General features: G+C 39.8%; 2 protein-coding genes across 2 annotated transcripts in view; one reads left to right on the top strand and one right to left on the bottom strand.

The window, feature by feature from the left end:
• Positions 1 to 12,737, bottom strand: part of LOC136758466 (multiple epidermal growth factor-like domains protein 9) — a 180,261-nt gene extending 167,524 nt beyond the window's left edge. Inside the window, exon 1 of the mRNA XM_066712846.1 lies at positions 11,988 to 12,737. Within this exon, the coding sequence (XP_066568943.1) occupies positions 11,988 to 12,507 (520 nt within the window). The 5' untranslated portion in view covers positions 12,508 to 12,737. The remainder of the gene's footprint in view (positions 1 to 11,987) is intronic.
• A 6,380-nt stretch (positions 12,738 to 19,117) lies between these two features.
• On the top strand, positions 19,118 to 20,172 carry LOC136758193 (P2Y purinoceptor 3-like). Its single transcript, XM_066712462.1, has one exon. It carries the CDS (start codon positions 19,118 to 19,120, stop codon positions 20,132 to 20,134), a length of 1,017 nt encoding a protein of 338 aa, XP_066568559.1. The 3' UTR covers positions 20,135 to 20,172.
• The last annotated feature ends 715 nt before the right edge of the window (positions 20,173 to 20,887 follow it).

Here is a 20,887-nt window from a genome sequence, read left to right as displayed (position 1 = left end):
ACTTTCCAAGATTTGCAAAGACCTAGAATAAAAATACACTTAGTCTTAAATTCACAAAAGATTAAACTGTGGCATTAATCCAGGGCAAAACATGTCTAATTTACCTTCTTTCTAAAGCAGATATTTATTTTTATAATAAATGCTAAATTAATCAATATGTAAAAGTGTGGGTTTTTTATCTCCATGTTTTGAAATACATTGTGTCAGCTATACATACAACACAACAGCTAAGCCATTGACTAAAGTGTACACTGTACCCTGAAAGTTACAATGTGTTAAATAAACAATAAAAATCCATCATTCTTCACAAGAATTCTGATATCAAAGACACTCTTGTAACTCCAGTTACCCAAACAGACTAGTTGTATTGTGTTGGGTGTGGAGGTGGCATAAGACTAATCAGATACACAACATTTACGAAATTGATTTGCGTGGGTGATGCAAATATGAGCGTGTGAAGGAGGACACAATTATTGTACATTTTTACTACAGTTTGGCTCCCAAAAATACCCTGAGGTGTGCAATGCATCTAACCTGCAGTAACCCCAAATCTGTACAATCTCTACACTCAAGAACGCATCACGTTTGGCAGGGCTGGAGTAAGAGTCTCTTCTGATTGTCCCGTTCTTCTCTTTGAGGAGTTAAGTTAAGTTATCTGCTGTTAAACACCCATGCTGAAAAAATATATTTTCATTTTAAATCAAGTGCGGTAATCTTTAAATTACTAACATAAAGGCAAACTTTAAAGTGTATGTACAAGCGTGTCTTTCAGTAGCACTATGAAGAATGCGATCAGCCATTTTGGACTCCTTGGTTTCAATCCTCTGGGCTGTAGCACTACATTTCACCAAGAGACAGAGTTGATGACTTTAATTGCTGGTAATAAGTCTTGTAGTGGGAGGGAAGGCATCGTTTAAGCACAGGGGCATCTATCACCCAATGTATTCAATTGTGTTTTTGCTCAACAGATTAGACTATTATTGATTGAGCCTGCAGGTTCCTTTCCAGAGTCAATGGAGGAAACAAGGATTTTTTTTTTAATTGGGATTCTTTCAGAATGATGTTAAATGTGGTTCGTTGTCAGATCAGAGGCCTCTGTGGCACGACAGCCCAGAAAATGGTTCAGTAAAACCACAACAGCAAATCTGTGCAAGATCAATTTAATCAAGACAAACAGTCTCCTTCATAGTGCCACACTGTATGAAATTACATTATATGGCCAAAAAAAATAAAAAATAAAAACAAGTTGATATAAAAGGAAAACGTCCTTAGACTGTACTACTGAAATTGAGTGCATATTTAGCCCATGCATTCTTCTAAGAAGATACTGTGTAACATTTGTGGGATTTGTGATTTTGTAACATCACTCTAAAGTAATCCTTTATAGTGGTGTAGGAAAAGGATTTGTTTGGTTCTCTGAGACAACAGAGAAATGCAGATTTTCACACTCAGAAATAACTTGAAATGGCTGGCTTGTTATCGGTGTATCTACTGAACTGTCTACACGTGATCATTAATTTAGGAAAACAAGATGTATGTGAAAATACAGTTCTTGAGATGAGATGACACCCCCCACACACATTTCTTCTATATTGATAGTTTAACTCATTCCTTGCTTTGTGGTTTCAATGACCTTTTACACTCAAGAGTGAGGTGGACCACCCACTAGAAGTAAAATAAGCAATACAAGACCTGCCTTAAAACTGACTGGACCGGTAACTCAGGCTGTAGCGTGTCCGACTGTGTGTTTCCCATGTGACTAGTGCCTTGTGCACAGGTAACCATGGCTCGAGTGTAAATTTAAATCACCTTAACATGTCGCACCTCTCGGAGTCGAAAGTCTGCCTCCGTGGGCGTGATCCGTCGTAGTTTCCTCCACATCACAGAATTATGCACATTCCCCTGACACACCAATTTGCACACTGTCTATGCAAATCCTCAGCCCGCTGTTCATTTTGAAAGTCAATAACTGCTATGCAAATTCTTGTAAGGGCCTTTCTACAAAGACTTGCTTGTCTGAAGTATGTGGAACCATGTGCAAATTAACACTATACAAACAAAACATAACAGGGCCCAGCCCACATCCAGAACGGCCAGCCATTTTTCCTCATTCCTCATGGGAACACAGAACCAGATCCCATTGTAGCAGTGTTACAATCACAATCACAATCCAGCCAGTGTTACAACCACTTCCAACCGACTCCATTTTCATTGGCCACCTTCACCAGGAAGGGCATGTGAACAATTCCAGTTGTGCTCTCAAGACTGAAAATACCTCGGCCGTCCATTTTGTTTCTGTATAGTTATCTGCATCGGAAAAAGCAAATTACAATCTCCAGCTCTATGTTGCTTAATTTAACTTCCATTGGGCTGTTTAGTTTATCTAAAGCAAATTAAAAATAAGGCTTAAAAAATAAGAGCCTTTTCCACACAGAAAGACAGTTCCTTACATGTGTGTAGGTCTACTGTAAATCAAATAAAAGTGTCTTAACTTAATGACTGAACTCTAGAATACCTAGATTTTCCACATGGTACATTAATGTATGAATTACGGATTTATCCTACTATACAGTCTGTAATAAACACAACTATCATAACAGAGCACTTAGCCTACTTATAGGCTTTTTTAGTGTTTACCATAAAAATCCAGTTAGTTAGAAATTCAGGTCCTGGTATTTTTCCGTCTAGACTCCTGCAACTCTCTCCAGCTCGTCCATAGCTGTGCTCTCCTGCCCACGCAGCTGCTCTGCCCTGCTCTCGACACCAGCTCCCCAGCACAGCTCACATTCAGCTCAAAACTCTTATTCTTGCCCTACGATGTCTCGACCAGAACGCAGCCAGCGACCTCCAGACCCTAATCACTCCCTACACCCCCCTTCAAGCACTATGCTCCTCCTGCACAGATGACTACCTCAGCTCTACAACCTATTGCCTTCATAACCGGCTCCTTCTCCACCTGGCCAGTCGGCTGTGGAATGGCCTGCCCACGAGAGTCAAGACCACCCCGTCCCTGTAGTTTAGTTTCTGTAATATAGCGGAAAAAACAGAACCAATATTTGCTTATTGCCTGCCTTTTTATTAAGCTCATTCAATCACAATGCAGTGGAACCACCAGGGCAAATAAAAAGCTTGCTGACTAGATAATTGTGTTTCCAGTTGAAAGATGCCTGAACTGAAGGAGAGAGATGTATTGTTCTAGTGGGAAATTAAGCTACTGCACAGCATGAAGATAATAGGTTGCTGGTTGGATTTTATAATCAAAATGAAAAGCACATCATTTAAGGAACCTTACAAAAGAAGGCAAATTAAACAAACACATAAATACATAATTATATACAAGAAAAAAAAAAATTAAGCAAAAAATTACAGTTGAATTAAGAAAACTGGTCAATTCTACTCATAGGAATATGAATGCATTTATCGGTTTCCTTCCTCAGTCCAGTTTCAGCCAGTACACCTGCTCCAGAACAGATACACAAGCCCCCTGAACAGTTTTATCTTCCTACATTGTGTGAAAACAAATCTGAAATCCAAACAATAAAACAATGTTAACAGGCAAATTTTCAAAATGTTTATGATTATCACATAGCCAGCCAGGTAAACAAAACATGAGGGGGGGACATTTCTTGCTGTTTATGGACTAAAAACTAGTGTAAGAAAAATATAATGTTATGGTGGGGTCTAATGAATAATGCTGATCCCTCCCTCTACCTGAGAAACACATGATATCTCACATCACATTATTATAAAATAAAAATAAATAAATAAATAAATAAATAGTATATTATATAATCATACAATTAATTAATAAATACAGGAATTGACAATATTCCAAGTGTGTTCGCATACCAAAGGTTTTGTGTAATAAACAAAAAAAACAGCCTTAATATTTGTGTCTTGGAGCAGAAAATACACCCTTGTAAGAAGTCCCTATTAAAAACAATCTTAGTTACTGCAAATACCCATGACAATGTCCCTAGCCGGGTTGGCAAACACAACTTTGATTTAGTGGACCCCGCCATTGTCAGAGAGCAAATGTTTAACGTTGTCTTTCTTTTCATTGCATTCTCCCACAGGGAGCAGTTAATGACCTTTAATAGCCTATTGTTAGGGACGGTGTGTTGTAGCTAATATACTGTAAGTACAAAGGCCATCAATTGACAGAGTTCATTTTTTGTTGAGGTTTTCACTGAAGGGAAGAGACAAATTGAGAAGTAGTGGCTTCCTCAATGCCACCCTGTGACTCTTTCAGCTGACATGAAACTATTGATTTTAAAGATGCATCTTTCAACTTTCATTTTTAAAAAATGATATTCATGGAAACTTGACATATTTGTGAAATAGAAAACTATAATATTATGGGGAGATTAAATGAGATTAAATTGATTCTGCATATCAAAACTGCATCATTTATGAATTTGTTTTTTCCCTTATGGATAATTCAAATGTTTATTTTTAATGATACAAGAGGCCCAATGAAATGCATATCTTTAGAACAACACCTATGCTATAAAGTGCTTGGAAATAGCTTGGATGTGCTTTAATTAACCATAATTATACATCTGAAACCTAGGCTTAAGAAACTGTGGATGTAGACTAGATCTAATGATCACGACCGCAAAATATTCATACTCTGTGTCTACATGGTTAGTCACTTAGAAAAAAAGCAAAATAAAGAAGAAAATACAACTATCACTATCTTACAGTATTTCTCTTATATCAACACCATTAATAGTAATGTTCTGTTGTTGCTTCTGTGGTATTGATTTTAATTTATTTATTGATTGAGTCCTGACATTTAATTAGAACCGTATTTATTTCAAGCTTATTATGTAGTCTGTCTCCATTACTAGTGCCCATGCATCTCAGTAATATGGTGGTGTCACTCAAACGGTTTCTGCCAACTCCTTTCTTTAAACAAAAAGGGAAAAATGCCTCATTTGTAAGGAAATCAATGGATGGATGGAACTGGGCCTAACAGGACACGTTCAGTGGGTGTAAGAATCAAAACTGCTTAATGCCTTTCAGTAATACCTCTACAGAAAAACAAGTCTGAATTCAGATGACAGTTTGTTTTTTTATTAAAATAGCAATGCGCCAAAAACGCCCAACAAGCAGAAAGAAAGGACTTGGGGGCTACTAAACTAGGACCCAAAAGACATGTGCAAACACTATACATACACACACAAAAATGTGCTGGATGGTGACAGAATAATCCCAAAGTTCACTTCAACAATGCCTAAAGATAATATAATGATGATGATGATGATGGATATTTATGGACACATGCAGGTAAACAACATAAATATCAGTAGTTTACAAATGCCTTTATGGTGGGAGGCGGAAAAGCTCACCTATCTGAGCGTCAAACAACGATTTACACACAATAAAGCGAATCGAATCTTCTAGTGTTGCGTCTCCCTTCTTCTTCAATCCAATAAAACACCTGTTTCACCCAGTAGATAAGTACACCTGTTTCTGGGTACTAAAGATAAGTACAGTAATCTTTTTTAAGCACTCTAGATACTGGGAACAAGTGAAAGTGGAGAGGAAATGCCAACAAAAATCAAGGTTACAGGTAAAGTTTAAAAAATATTTTGTGTATTTTCATGGCTCAGTTTATGTGCTTATAAATGTTAAGAATATGCACTTATGGTTTCTGAGAACGAGGACTTAAACTGAGATGTGTGATCATCCTTTTTCACGTTGTATTAAGTAGACGAAATAACCGTAATACTGATTCTTATGAACGTTACTGTCCAGAGACTTGATGGAAGTGATTAAGTCTTATTGTCAACTAGGAATGCTGAATGGCCTGTGAATCAACAACGAAGATCTCAACGCACAGTTTGTACTTGAGGTTCCAGCTGTAACACAGGATAAGGAATTAGATTTCCATTCAATCAGATTTAAAGCTGATCTATCCCATTTTGAAGCTGAGGTAATGTTAACACTGTAGCCCTGGGCATTAACCTCAATATGTTTTGTTTCTGTGTTCTAGACAGGTAGATTCTGGGGAAACTCCTTTTTCCTGGAGGGGGACATCCATGTTACATAATGCAAAGAGTATATTCAAAAATCAACAAATGGACAAAGTGGAAGAATACAGAACACAAAATAATTCAAATCAAGAAAGCCTCAAAATAGGAATGAATCAAATATAATAGCCCACAACCTCCCATGCAATGTAGCAGCAAGGTTTTAATCCCGTGTATAATCCAGATTTCCTAAGACATTCTACAAAAGAGGTTAAAAATATCTATTTATGTACTTTCAATGCAGTTACTATCACTCTTAAGTGACTTGTAAACAGAGAGCCTGAAGTTGGTCCTTGAATGCGAAGAAAGTCTTTAGTACCTTCAGTCTCTTAACAAACCATTCAGCATTTAGTATTCAGTAAAAACCCAATACTGAGAACAACAGACCAGTTTGAGCACAATCCACTCTTGCCTTGCTATTGAACTGGGATCTAACTGGAATGACCCGCCTCAGTGTTTCTATACACCTTTTCCTTTTACAACAATGCATTATCACTTGTACGACACAGATTTCACAGCTGAACGCAACTAAAACCAGTTCCATGTCAGATCCATTTATTTTGTACGCATTGGTCTTCTAAGTTCTGATATAATCTGATTGCTGCAGACTGAATACAGGAAGAGGAAACATTTGATTTCTGTATTAAAAAAAATCTAAAGCGTTTTTATGAAGTTGCTACTCAGAAGTGTAAAACCGACAGTAAGACATAACTACTCAAATATTACTGGGAATAAGAAAGTACTGTTTTGGAGCTACAGGCCAATTGTGGGATGACACACCTTTAATAACACTTTACAGAAGCATTACTTTTAAGGAGTTAAAACAAATATAAAATGGTCATGACATATCATATCATGACATATCAATAATACACAATCTTTTTAGAATGAAATTGACCAGTCTGAAATCACCAAAATAAAACCTGACTGCAATAAAATCATTCCAAACTGTCCGAGAGAAACAGATACAGTGAGGGGAAAAAAGTATTTGATCCCCTGCTGATTTTGTACGTTTGCCCACTGACAAAGAAATGATCAGTCTATAATTTTAATGGTAGGTGTATTTTAACAGTGAGAGACAGAATAACAACAAAAAAATCCAGAAAAACACATTTCAAAAAAGTTATACATTGATTTGCATGTTAATGAGGGAAATAAGTATTTGATCAATCAGCAAGATTTCTGGCTCCCAGGTGTCTTTTATACAGGTAACGAGCTGAGATTAGGAGCACTCTCTTAAAGGGAGTGCTCCTAATCTCAGCTCGTTACCTGTATAAAAGACACCTGTCCACAGAAGCAATCAATCAATCAGATTTCAAACTCTCCACCATGGCCAAGACCAAAGAGCTGTCCAAGGATGTCAGGGACAAGATTGTAGACCTACACAAGGCTGGAATGGGCTACAAGACCATCGCCAAGCAGCTTGGTGAGAAGGTGACAACAGTTGGTGCGATTATTCGCAAATGGAAGAAACACAAAATAACTGTCAGTTTCCCTCAGTCTGAGGCTCCATGCAAGATCTCACCTCGTGGAGTTTCAATGATCGTGAGAACGGTGAGGAATCAGCCCAGAACTACACGGGAGGATCTTGTTAATGATCTCAAGGCAGCTGGGACCATAGTCACCAAGAAAACAATTGGTAACACACTACGCCGTGAAGGACTGAAATCCTGCAGCGCCCGCAAGGTCCCCCTGCTCAAGAAAGCACATGTACAGGCCCGTCTGAAGTTTGCCAATGAACATCTGAATGATTCAGAGGAGAACTGGGTGAAAGTGTTGTGGTCAGATGAGACCAAAATCAAGCTCTTTGGCATCAACTCAACTCGCCGTGTTTGGAGGAGGAGGAATGACCCCAAGAACACCATCCCCACCGTCAAACATGGAGGTGGAAACATTATGCTTTGGGGGTGTTTTTCTGCTAAGGGGACAGGACAACTGCACCGCATCAAAGGGACGATGGACGGGGCCATGTACCGTCAAATCTTGGGTGAGAACCTCCTTCCCTCAGCCAGGGCATTGAAAATGGGTCGTGGATGGGTATTCCAGCATGACAATGACCCAAAACACACAGCCAAGGCAACAAAGGAGTGGCTCAAGAAGAAGCACATTAAGGTCCTGGAGTGGCCTAGCCAGTCTCCAGACCTTAATCCCATAGAAAATCTGTGGAGGGAGCTGAAGGTTCGAGTTGCCAAACGTCAGCCTCGAAACCTTAATGACTTGGAGAGGATCTGCAAAGAGGAGTGGGACAAAATCCCTCCTGAGACGTGTGCAAACCTGGTGGCCAACTACAAGAAACGTCTGACCTCTGTGATTGCCAACAAGGGTTTTGCCACCAAGTACTAAGTCGAAGGGGTCAAATACTTATTTCCCTCATTAACATGCAAATCAATGTATAACTTTTTTGAAATGCGTTTTTCTGGATTTTTTTGTTGTTATTCTGTCACTGTTAAAATACACCTAACATTAAAATTATAGACTGATCATTTCTTTGTCTGTGGGTAAACATACAAAATCAGCAGGGGATCAAATACTTTTTTCCCCTCACTGTAGAGGGAGAGGCCGAGAACTGCTGATAACGTGCTTCTCTTTGCAAAGAGAAATGTTCCATCCACACAGCGCAGCAATTCTCTCCCCAGCCGGGTGACTACAGCGCACACTCCCTCACGACGCAGCAGAAACTAATCCGCACTGAAATTCCTGACAAAAGACGCTTGCTGTATAAAAGTGTTTGCAGGCCAATCACATGAGCTTTCTTTCCGAGAAGGTTTAATGAGAATCACATTGGAGTGATTGAGGACACCATCTGAGACCCTGCATTTCCAGGATCACAAAAAAGCAAACAATACCTTCAAGGTTTACTTAATCACACTGAAGTGAAGAGCTGATATTTATAATGGAAATAACTCCACTTAAACACATTAATCTAGACACTGCTATATATCAGTGCTATTGTATTTCAATGCTACCATCAGAGAAAATAATTCTGTTGAAGCAGTTTTTCCATAAATTATAGGATCACTCCAGTCACCTTTATATTGCTTAGGACTTAGAAATACGTTACTAACTTGCTTGCAATAGTATTAAATTTACTATGCATTCATAACTGGTACAGCAGTATCATTGAAATTATGATTCCTCTGGTAAAATGCATTAAATCACTCACTGGAATCAAATACAATTATGAAAGGGAAACTGCCATTCCTTGCATTTGGTACTAGTAGCTATATATCCATCCTCCTCAAAGCAAAATGTTTCTAATACAACGTGTCCAAAAGAGAACTCTTGGATATCTGACTGGATCTTTTCTCAACAGACTGGGTTTAAGGACTCAAACTCACGTGATACCAAAGACTACGCAAACATGCACGTGTGCTGTTGCGACTGCTTTCACTATATGAAACACAAAAGAGTATTTTTATAAATGCACATGTAACTGTTAAAAATGGAAAAGCACTGAAGAAATACCACGTTAGTAACAGTCTTGAAAACATATGCTTGTGGTTCCCCATGAGTTACAACACAGAACTGTGTTTTGTAAGGGTTCCAGATCATTGTTTAGAGGCGGTAAACTAAAACAATAACTAACAGTTTAAGTTGGTATGAATTATTTAAAACATGAGAGTTACTTCAGATTCACTTGCAGCTTTGTACTGGAGTAAAAGGCAACTAAAGTATTCCAAACACTTTTTGCCCCATATAAACTGTTTTGTAAAATGAGCTGGAGTGTATCTGGAGTATAAAAATATGTAAAAGCATTGTTCTGTAAATGTGTTTAACATGCAAAACTATCAGTAACAGTAATATACAGCAACAACTTAATCAGCCTGACATTTGTATGCTTTACAATGACCTTACCTTAGTGCACTGTAGTTGCTATTTTAAGGTGGAGATCCACAGAGGGAAAACAGGTGACTGAATTTCCAAGGGATTGTGTACAAAACAAAAGCACTCAGAGGTGATTCATTGCACCGCTATCATGAAGGAAAAAACAACTTGTTTATACATGAATTAAACACAAGCTTCCAGCACAGTTGGCATACTCCACTGATCTTATAATTTACCCAATAACTAAATGATAACAATAGTATGTGCTGTTTCAGTTCTGGGTTATGTCTGCATGGGTTGCATAATAACACAAGATGACATTGTTTTTTTGAAAATGGTAAAGACATCTATATAGTACGTTCAGTCAGTCCTCCAATCTGGAGATTAATTCAACCATACTTTTCTCTGGGGAGTCTGATAGTAATTCAGGGTAAACCAAAGGTCAGCTTAGATATACTTGGCTGTCCACACAGTATTAATGCAATGCACTCATGTTGTTGTACACCTTATTACACCTTAAAGCAACGGGCTTTGGACTGGAAAGTGTACTTGGTTTAAGCCACATCATGTAGGGGATTTGTTGTCTACTCTTAAAAGGTACACACAAATAGACTTGAGGATGACTGCACTTGTAACAAAGGATATCTGCAGACTACATAGAGAATGTGAAGCAATAATCTGGCAGTGATAACAGGGTGTGCTCTGACACCATTTAGTCATGTTCATGTGGAAGGCGTTTCTGTTCAAGGGACAAATAGATGAAGAGGCTGCTGCACAAATAGCCCCCAGAGCGCACAGGGCACAATACTACAGATTAGTAATGCAAATGCATGAACCTGCAAAACCATTCATTATGTTTTTATACAAGGAACCCAAGGAAAACCATGCATCTCATACACCTTGCTATAACACTGAGTTTGACGATGCATTGCTTTGTAAAGAGAAAGAAGGTACACTGGGAACAGGTGGTGTGTTCAGTGAAAATACGTGTAATGAAATCGTGCAAAGCTTGGAGCAAAGGTAGAAGATACTTGAATGATTTGAAACGCAATACAGTTTGCACTGTGCGACTGTGGTGGCCTAGACATTGGGGATTTCGCATTCATGTTCTTCTACAACCTTCAATAGGCTAAATGTGCACCAACAGGCAGGAATCCAAAGGACACGGTCTTAATCGATAGGAAACGAAAGTGTTATAGTAAGTTATTGTTTTTTAGTGGATTTTATTGATTGTTAATGATGGAGGCCATAAATTACACCGCCTCTCACAGATACACCTCCATCCTTTCTCAACCTTTTCCAACAAAGGCGCCGCCTGGCTAAATGGACTTTCATCCTCATAATGTGCGATCAATCGCTAGGAATTGTGTTTTTCCACATCACAAACAAATACACTGATACATAAATAAAGACAAACACCCATATTGTATTAATATATCAATACTGGATATGGGCAATAGAGACAGTTAATAAGCTCAGACGGTAAACACACCAGCTCATTTCCACCACTTCATGTCATCATATTGCTTGGGGAGAAAAACAAAAACGGCTGTTTAGCAAACGCCACAAGAAAACGATACATTATTACTGATCAAATGATGTGCAATTTTAAAGATCCGGAGATTTAACACCAACGGATCTCTTATAGGGAATACAAAAACATAGCTTGGAAATGGACAAAACCTGTTTTGAGCTGAGAGGTAGGGTGTCATGATGGCCCAGTTGCCTTAACATATTTAAGCAGCAAGAGAGCATCCTTTATGGATTCACATAAAGCCGGTTTGTAGGAGGTTCACTGATCCGCAGCCACTCTTCCAAACAAGCGATAAGGCGCTATAGTTTCTCAAGAGGGAAATGTGAATGCATATGACCGCTGATCTACACGTACTGCTCAGATCGTGCAAATGATCCGGCGAGGCACTGTTGTAACAACATCTGTATCAACGACACAAAGCATGTGCCCAGACCCGGCGAGCGCTTCTCACCAGGAACAGCGCACTTTAACAGCAACCGCAGACAAGCACGCTCAGCAGGACCGGTTTCCATCCGCGTCTCTCAAATGTGTGCGTTTTGAACACGGTTTTAAAGGTCAGTTCCCGGCCCGTCCTGCGCAGACCGACTCACCTGGCTTCGTGGTGTCAGGTGCAGGGCTAGTTCCAAACGCGCGTAAAGTGCTCGTCCGCTCCGTGGCCGGGGACGGGGTGCTCCCAGACGTGCTCTTTCCCACCGGGGGAGCAGCAGTGGACACTTTTGCGCGGATGTCGTTGGTGGCCGTGGCTATCCTGGCAGTAGTAGTTGAGCTGGGAGGCGCAGGGGGAGACGCTGCTCTCCTCGCTGTCGTGCTGGTGCTGGTGCTGGTGCTGGTGCTGGTGCTGGGAGCCATGCGTGCCGTGCTTGGTGCCGCCGTGGACCGGGGGGCTGGGGTAGCTGGCACCGGCGTGAGGGCTAATGTGTGAAATATATCCTCCGGTAAGTGGTTGGGGATTGCGGTGCTGGACACTGCAGAAACAGCGTTATACTCCATGCCTGTGGCAGATGCATTGCTCGCACTGACAGAAGGCGCAACTTCAATGAACCCAACAGACCAAAGGAAAAGTAATTCCAAAGCCGGGGGTCCCAACATCATTGTCGGTGTGCACTTCATGCTCCAGGTTTAATTCTCCATGTAACCCAGGTGGTTGGGGTGCACAGTTCCTATGCAGTTGCGGTCTCCTCCACCTCTCTGCAGACGGGGAGGCTTGGTGGGCTGTTTTCCAATGGGGGCTCCGCTGTCTCTCTCTTAATGCAACTCTTCCCCGACTGACAGCCGGGCTTTCTTACTCTACTACCGTCTCTCTCAACCCAACTCCCGCAAGGAAATCCCCCGCTGACTGACGGGCGGTGCACCCAATAGTACGTGAAAGGGGCGGGCAGATGGCGCGGTTTAATTGAGCTTCCCAGCCAATGAGGTCTGCCGTGAGGCGTGTCTGTGCGCGCAGGTCATGGTAGGTTGTCCATGGTTACTCTACATTGTCATTCATGGCCCCCAAAACCCATTGTGACGCCCCCCATCGAGCAGTGCCAGGCTATACCACAGAGAAGGTATACACCAAGAGGTATATAGGTGATGTGTCTTGCCTACTAATAACATCTTTAAATGTAATATGCAATATTATAGTATATACAATAATCATCTTTATATACTCGTTTGATTGTTAACTGAGAAAAATAATTTTCAATTTTCATTTTCAGTATGCACTTGTGTTACATCCAAACCAGTGTTTCAGTCACATTACTTATGTAAGTATATATGTGTGTATGCCTTTGTGTATTGTTTCAATGTAATTCCTTATCTTGCAGGTGTGTGTATACACACACACACACACATAATTAATCATGTATTTATGGGATTATTTGTTTAGCTCCATCAGCCCTGTTTTGAAGTGAGTGTCTCACTAGACATTGTCGCACGTCCCCTTTAACGTCCTTTGTGTCGCCGCAGCCTGTGTTGCTTTAGTGGGAAACCGTGCAGCACAATAACAAAGGGAGGACGCTGTCGCACATGGCTGCCATCTATTGGGAGAAGTAAAAGATATGGCATGTACACTATTATCGAAAGTAAACAGATAGAACAGGTCTTTAAATGATTGATATAACCTTAAAGACGTGTGTTTTTATTGTAGAACAACCAAACAAGTACATGTTTTCCTCTCTGTTTAAAATGCACATTATTGCAGGAGTGCTCCAATCAGGCTATACCTACCCCCCTCCATATTCTTTATAAATGCATCACAGGGTTTTAAGCACAGCCTATAGACATCCAAGTGTAATTTATATGTATAAAAACGTCCATGTTATAATCACCCAACATAATTAAGCTGGTCATTGTCATGTGGTCATTTTGACCAATGACTGTGGCCGAGAATACTGTACGCAATACGTGAATATGCATGCCTGATGTTCTCAGATTGATCAAACATCATGAATGAATGAAAAAATTCAAACCAAACAGCAAAAGTTGGCAGATTGTTTTGTCAGACAAGTCAGGTCAAATTGGATCAAGTCCCCATGTAGTCTCCTCTGTTCCAGGGTGAAAAGGTTCAGGTCCTCAGTCTCTCAGTAGGACTTTCCCTTCAGACCTGGAATAAGTCTGGTTGCTCTCCTCTGAACTGCCTCTAGAGCAGCGATATCTTTCTTGAAGTGTGGAGCCCAGAACTGTCCACAGTATCCAGATGAGCTCTAACTAGCGCATTGTACAGTCTGAACATCACTGCCCTTGATCTCAATTCTACACTTTTGACAATATACCCTAGCATTGTGTTTGTCTTTTTTATTGCTTCTGTCACAAGCGGGGCGTGACTGAACTTAATCACTTATTTAATTATCGTTTGTTGGGTTCTTTTTTTACTATTCATTATTGTGTGCACTAAATTATCTTATTTTACTGTTTCTCTTTGTTATTTTCACTTATAAAAACCTTGTTTTGGTTTCCTTTGTTATTTATGCATTTTATTGTTTTGAATTGCTTAATTGCTTATTTAAGTTATTAGCCAATTATACAATGCTCGGTCGCATTCCCACATGGACTTCCCCCATCACCACTTTAATTAACGTCACCTGCACCCCTGACTCTATTGTCCTACCTATAAAAGCAGGGAGTGCCCTCTCTTTGAGAGGTGAGATACAATGCAGCACTGGCTTAATCACAAGTGATGCGTAAGGGAATGTGCTGGCCCACATGGGTGATGTGGCTGTGGTCTGCACAGACATGCCATCCTTGGCCAGGGTGGAAGAACTGCTGGACGGGGCTGCTGTGAATAAGGCCAAGCGCGAGGTATACCTCTCCCAAACCCACTGACCGTGTTCCCTGTGAGACCGACTATCATGGTTCTGGGACTGGGAGGAAGCCTTAACTAAGACGCAAAGGAATATCCACGTCTGGAGCTGGATCCAAAAGTCAACGCATGGAGGGGCATGGTCCTAGTATGAGGCCATGTCAATCTGGAAATCCACCAGTGGAAGCCTTTAAGAACTGGAAGATCCAGGATCTGGGGGACCTTAAAATCCCATGATGGGGAAACCACCTCTGGGGACAGACCTCCCGCCCCCCCCCCCCTGCTGGACCCCGAGTCAAAATGCTTTTATTTTCTAATTTTTATATGATTGTTAAACAATTTAAATTGTATTTAAAAGGCACTGGTTTTATTTATTATCACTAACGCATTGACTTATTTTTCTGTTTTTTAAATCGGCTGCATTTGAGTGCATTTGGCCAAGAACACATCACAGGTGGTCCAATTTATACCAGTATGTAATTAAACAGGGATGACTTTGAGATCCATAACACAGCAACTGGAAGTAGACAAAGTGAATCTGATGGGTTAGACAGCTTGATTAGAGGCAGTGGCTGTAAAATCTGAGTTCTTGATATTCAGAGAACGTGAAGGATGACCATCCTGAAGGAACAATGGTGAAATTGTATTTATTTATTGTATTTATTTTGTATAATTGTACTGACCACTCACATAAAATTGTTCCACATATATTAGGAAAGCAAACTTATTTGTAAAAGATTGGGTATAAACTGTCCATTACATTAGATATTCATTTTTCTGTCCAATTCTTATGATTAATTCTTATGGTTTTAAATGATCTGACTGAGGGTGCAATGTTCAAAAAAAGGGAAAGAAATCATCTTGTTTAATGGAACCAATATGAGATTAGAGATTACATCTGAGTAATAAATACATTTTTTAAAGTACTGTATAATACTGTACATAAGCATAACATTTGAATTGCATTCAAGTGAAATACAGCTGCTGTTAAAGCTTTATGTTGGTAAATATCTCCACCATGCGGTTGGATACTGTTACTGCAATCATACTTCTTGCTACTGTAATGTTATTTTACACATCTTTATTGTACAGTATTGATAGCAATTATTTATAGACCTTTCCAATACTATTTTCTTATTTTGTTTTATGAAAAGTATCATATTAAAAGATCATCTGTCTTCACTTGTTTTGATGCCTTTGTTGTGTCTTGTCACCATCACTAGCACTATAAATGTGTACAGAATCTGGAACAAAGAATTTGCACATTTTGAAGTTTGAAAACCATGTTTCTCCAATACAGTCATTGTTTTCACTTCTCTGGGTTGCTTTAGTTTCAGACTTACAATACAACTCAGTACAAATAGTAGAGCTACATGTGGAAGAGGTGTGCCATAAAATTATTGAAAAGCAGCACAAGAGAAAAAAAAATCATAAATCATGATCAATAAACACCTAATTTATTTACAGATTGGTATGCCACAAAATATTAGGTGTGCCACAGATAAAGTAGGTGTGCTGTACTGTATTGCATCAAGAGCTTACCTACCTATCTTAGAAACATAAAAAAAATTCAAGATACTTGGCCTGCATTTGCAAAATTCTGAATATGCAGTGTGGTATTTATGTATTTAATTTTACACCAAAGAATAATTAATTAGTCTGATGAATGTGAGAATGATTGTGTTTTCTCATATATTGTAGTTTGGAAGAGATAAAGGACTGATTATATTGGGACTTGAAGGTGTACATTTGTGTTTAATGTCAAAGACACTAAACAGACGGCATCTTCAATTCAGTTTTAGTTTTGATTAACAACAACAAAGTTGAAACAACTTAAGTACTTCTGCTCAGAATGTTAAAACATTAGCAGTACATATGTCATCATTAGATTTGAAAGGAAATCAGTATTAAACAGATGTTTTGGTTAAAAGATACTGCTTCTTCTTTTTATTTGTAAAAGAGGTGCATGCACAGCACTATCATTTCACAGAATCTGGAAAAAGAATTTGCAACTTTTTGTGCAATTTGTGCATTTGTTTTAAGTTTGAAGACCATGTTCCTCAAACACTAATTGTTTTCACTTCTGTGGGTTGCTTTAGTTTCAGTATTACATCTCAGTTCAAATAGCAGAGCTAAACTAGGAAGCAAGCAGTCTCTTCTCTGGTAGGTACTGCATCAAAGAAAGAGAAAATAGAGCACTGGTCCAGACTTGATTCTAAGGACTTTTGCATTACTATAAATCATCTGGGTTAAGACTTTCAAGGATCTGAGCAATCGCACAACCAAGGTAGGAAAAATGTCTTATGTACAAAATGTGTGTTTCATGAATGTGATGAACCTTGAATGTACAATATTAACCGAGGAGGGTCTGTTTTTACTTATTAGATATACTGTACATCTATTTTTCAAATGTAATAAAACATTTGCAAACAAAATATGAAACATATGGTTTGGAAAGGAAATATTAAGATTCATACTTAATAGACAAGCTATTTTTACAGACATTGTAATATCTCATTTTGTTTATTAAGTTTATATTTTATTAGAATTTTCCAGGGAAATTCTGCTTGTAGTATTCCATATATACAGCTCTGGAAAAAATTAAGAGACCACAGCAAAATTATCAGTTTCTCTGGTTTTACTATGTATAGGTATTTGTTTGGGTAAAATGAATATTTTTGTTTTATTTTCTAAACTACTGACAACATTTCTCCCAAATTCCAAATAAAAATATGAATGGAATGGAATGGCTGCCATACATGTAGAGATGCTGATTTAAGAAAAAAAATGCAGTGGTCTCTATATGATCTGTATTTAAGAATTTTATGATTGTATTTAGGGGGGGTCCTAATATTGCTGGAACAACAACTTTGTTAGATTTCAATTTCTTGCTGCTATACATCACTGAGTTCATCGAGCTGCCACAGACCTGCCCTCCAACTTATTTAATTTCTCCACACCATCCTTCGCCTTTGTAACCTAGAAGAATCCTAATAATAAACAAAATCATCTGATAAAATGGTTGAATAAGAAACTCTGATTTCTGCAAAAACAGTATTTTTCTATTTATTTATATCTGCAACCATTAAATTCATGCACTTTTTAATGTTACACTCAAATGTTTATACCTATTGTTTAAGCTATATTCATCATTTGGGTCCAGAGATCCCATGTTTCTCAGTACATCCATAAGACTGTTTGAGCCTGTTTGGGGTAACATATCTATTGTGTGTTTGAATTGGTATGTACCAATTGCCTGAAATTAAACACAGCAAGTAGGATTACAAAGTCAGAATAGTAGTTTACAAAACCACAAAGAAACAAAATAACAAATGTGACACATCCTGGATAACTGTTTGCAATGCTGGGTGATGTGGTCTGGCACCGTCCCGAACTACCCTGCACTTCCCCGGACCGTGAGGGAAGGAATAATTACTGTGACTGGCTCCCCTCCTCCATTTAAACAGGCAGTTTCAGACTTCCTGGTGGGTGAGGCAGGAGGAGAGCCGTGGGGTGAAACCACTGAGTGAGAACATGAAGTTCAACTCTTGAACTTGGACTTTGGTTGTCAGTTGTGTGTTGTGTTCATGTTTATGATTAGATACATGTTTAGTGAAGGTTATATGTTTAGTTTAGACTCAAATAAGAGCTAGGTGTTTGTGTAGGTTTTAGTCTGTTTTGAGCACTGCTCGCTGTCTGTGAAATAAATTGTCACGTTGCACCAAAATATGTGTTGTTTTCCTGAGCCCTGCCTTACAGAGTCTCGGCATGCAATACCCCCACACTACCACAAAGAGTTACTTTGTTGGGTCTCCCTCTCTGGCTTGGAAAAGCTCCTTAGATTGACCAGCACCTCACACTGATATGTCAGGTGTTGTGGGTATCTGTGAGGTAGCACTGCAGGAGTGTCTGCATTTTCTTTTCCTTTGTGTGTATTTTCTTTTATTTCCTGGCACTACAACCTTGTCCGCATTCTCCACCACCTTGTGGCAGTGTTGGTATTGCACGCACTGCAGTGGCTCAGTAAGGCTCCGGAAAACAAGACGTATTTTGGTAAAAGTGACGATTCATTTCACAGACAGTGCTGTCCCTATGGGCAGTTCCTGTGCTAGCTGAAAATTCTGCTGAGTATTCAGATGTACGGGAGCATTTGCTTTCTGATGCTCATCAGGAATCCAAAGTCCACGTTCAAGAGTAATTAGAATAAACCTTCACTGATTTCACCCCACAGCCCACACCCCACAGCTCTCCTCCTGAGTGACCCACCAGGAAGTCTGAAGCTGCCTGTTTTTATGGAAGAGGGGAGCCAGTCATGTCCCCCCACAGAGAAGTGCAGGGCAGTTTGGAATGGTGCCTGACCACGTCGCCCAGCACGGTGTTACAATACATTGAAATAAGCATTCAAGGGAATTTCTTTTCCTATCCTTTCAGATAACCACAATGATGTTGACTCCATTCAACACTACCCAGTGCCATTCAGCCACAATCCACTTTATCCTCCCATGTCTTATGGGCATTTTCTATGCTGTTGGCTTCCTTTTAAACAGTCTGAGTCTGTGGGTTTTTGGGTCCCATGTGAAGAATTGGAACTGTGGGACGGTGCTGCAGTTTAATCTGGCGCTGACAGACATTGTCCTTACTCCGATGGTACCCTTCATGGTCCTGTACCTACAGCAGGACGACTGGCCCTATGGGCAGTTCCTGTGCCAGCTCAAAGCCTGCCTGCTGAGTATTCAGATGTACGGGAGCATTTGTTTTCTGACGCTCATCAGCATTCACCGTTACATGACAGTCGTCCACAGGGCAAGCAAACCTTGCTTCGCAGACAAGAGCTTCATCAAAAGGCTCTGTCTGGGGGTGTGGGTGGGCCTCCTTCTCCAAGGACTTCCTTTTTTTGTCATCTTAAAGACCTCAGAAATAGACAACTCAACCAAGTGCCTCAGTATCCACCAGTCCGACATGTCCGTGATCTATTTTTCATACAACGTTGCCATTCTCCTCTTCGGTCTGATTGTGCCTTTCAGCATGTGTGTGGTGTGCTACAGTTGCCTGAGTGTTTTCATGTCAAAAGTGAAGATCTGCAGCCTCAAGGGCCAGATGATGAAGGCCAAGTCTACTCAGGTGATCACAGTCTGTCTGCTCATCTTCACCATCTGCTATATCCCAGTACATGTGACCAGAACAATAGGTGTAACCATTAAACTGTTCTTCCCTTTTCATTGTGGCCTGCTGGAAAGGACTGAAGTCATGTATTACATAAGTTTCACACTGTCTAGTATCAACTGTTGCTTGGATCCTCTACTGTACTGCTTTGCCTCCAAGCACTTTCGAGAATCATTTCAGAGTTTTCTGACAGCGGCTAGATGCCCTTCTCCCGGGAGTCACTGTCTCAAATTGTTGAGAAATTATGATCCTAATATTTCAGTCAATACTGCAGAATCAGTACAGATGAATTAACTGTCCTTTGGTCCCTTATTGTTTTATATCATGTCTTACCTGTCCCAAACTGGCTGTATTAGATTTTTTATGTTGTAAGTCGCCCTGGATAAGGGCATCTGCCAAGAAATAAAAATAATAATAATAATAATAAAAAGTGAAGATTTTTTTATAGTGTGGAGGTGGACAAAACAGAGAAATACAGATACTAAAACCAAACCCCAGCCCCTTGTTAAGCCTACCTAAACATCAACAGTTCCCTATCTAGACAAATAACTAATATAAAGACACACCAGCAGCCACACCAAAGAGGGATTGACCTGAATGTTTTCAGATATAGAAACTGCATACCACTTAAAATGCTTGCCGTTTGTCTTTTACATATATATATATACACTCACCTAAAGGATTATTAGGAACACCTGTTCAATTTCTCATTAATGCAATTATCTAACCAACCAATCACATGGCAGTTGCTTCAATGCATTTAGGGGTGTGGTCCTGGTCAAGACAATCTCCTGAACTCCAAACTGAATGTCTGAATGGGAAAGAAAGGTGATTTAAGCAATTTTGAGCGTGGCATGGTTGTTGGTGCCAGACGGGCCGGTCTGAGTATTTCACAATCTGCTCAGTTACTGGGATTTTCACGCACAACCATTTATAGGGTTTACAAAGAATGGTGTGAAAAGGGAAAAACATCCAGTATGCGGCAGTCCTGTGGGCGAAAATGCCTTGTTGATGCTAGAGGTCAGAGGAGAATGGGCTGACTGATTC

The sequence above is a fragment of the Amia ocellicauda genome, chromosome 9 (assembly GCF_036373705.1).
Source record: "Amia ocellicauda isolate fAmiCal2 chromosome 9, fAmiCal2.hap1, whole genome shotgun sequence".
NCBI classification, from domain to species: Eukaryota; Metazoa; Chordata; class Actinopteri; order Amiiformes; family Amiidae; genus Amia; species Amia ocellicauda.
The sequence above is the reverse complement of the archived record's forward strand: the minus strand, read 5'-3'. Positions and strand labels throughout refer to the sequence as shown.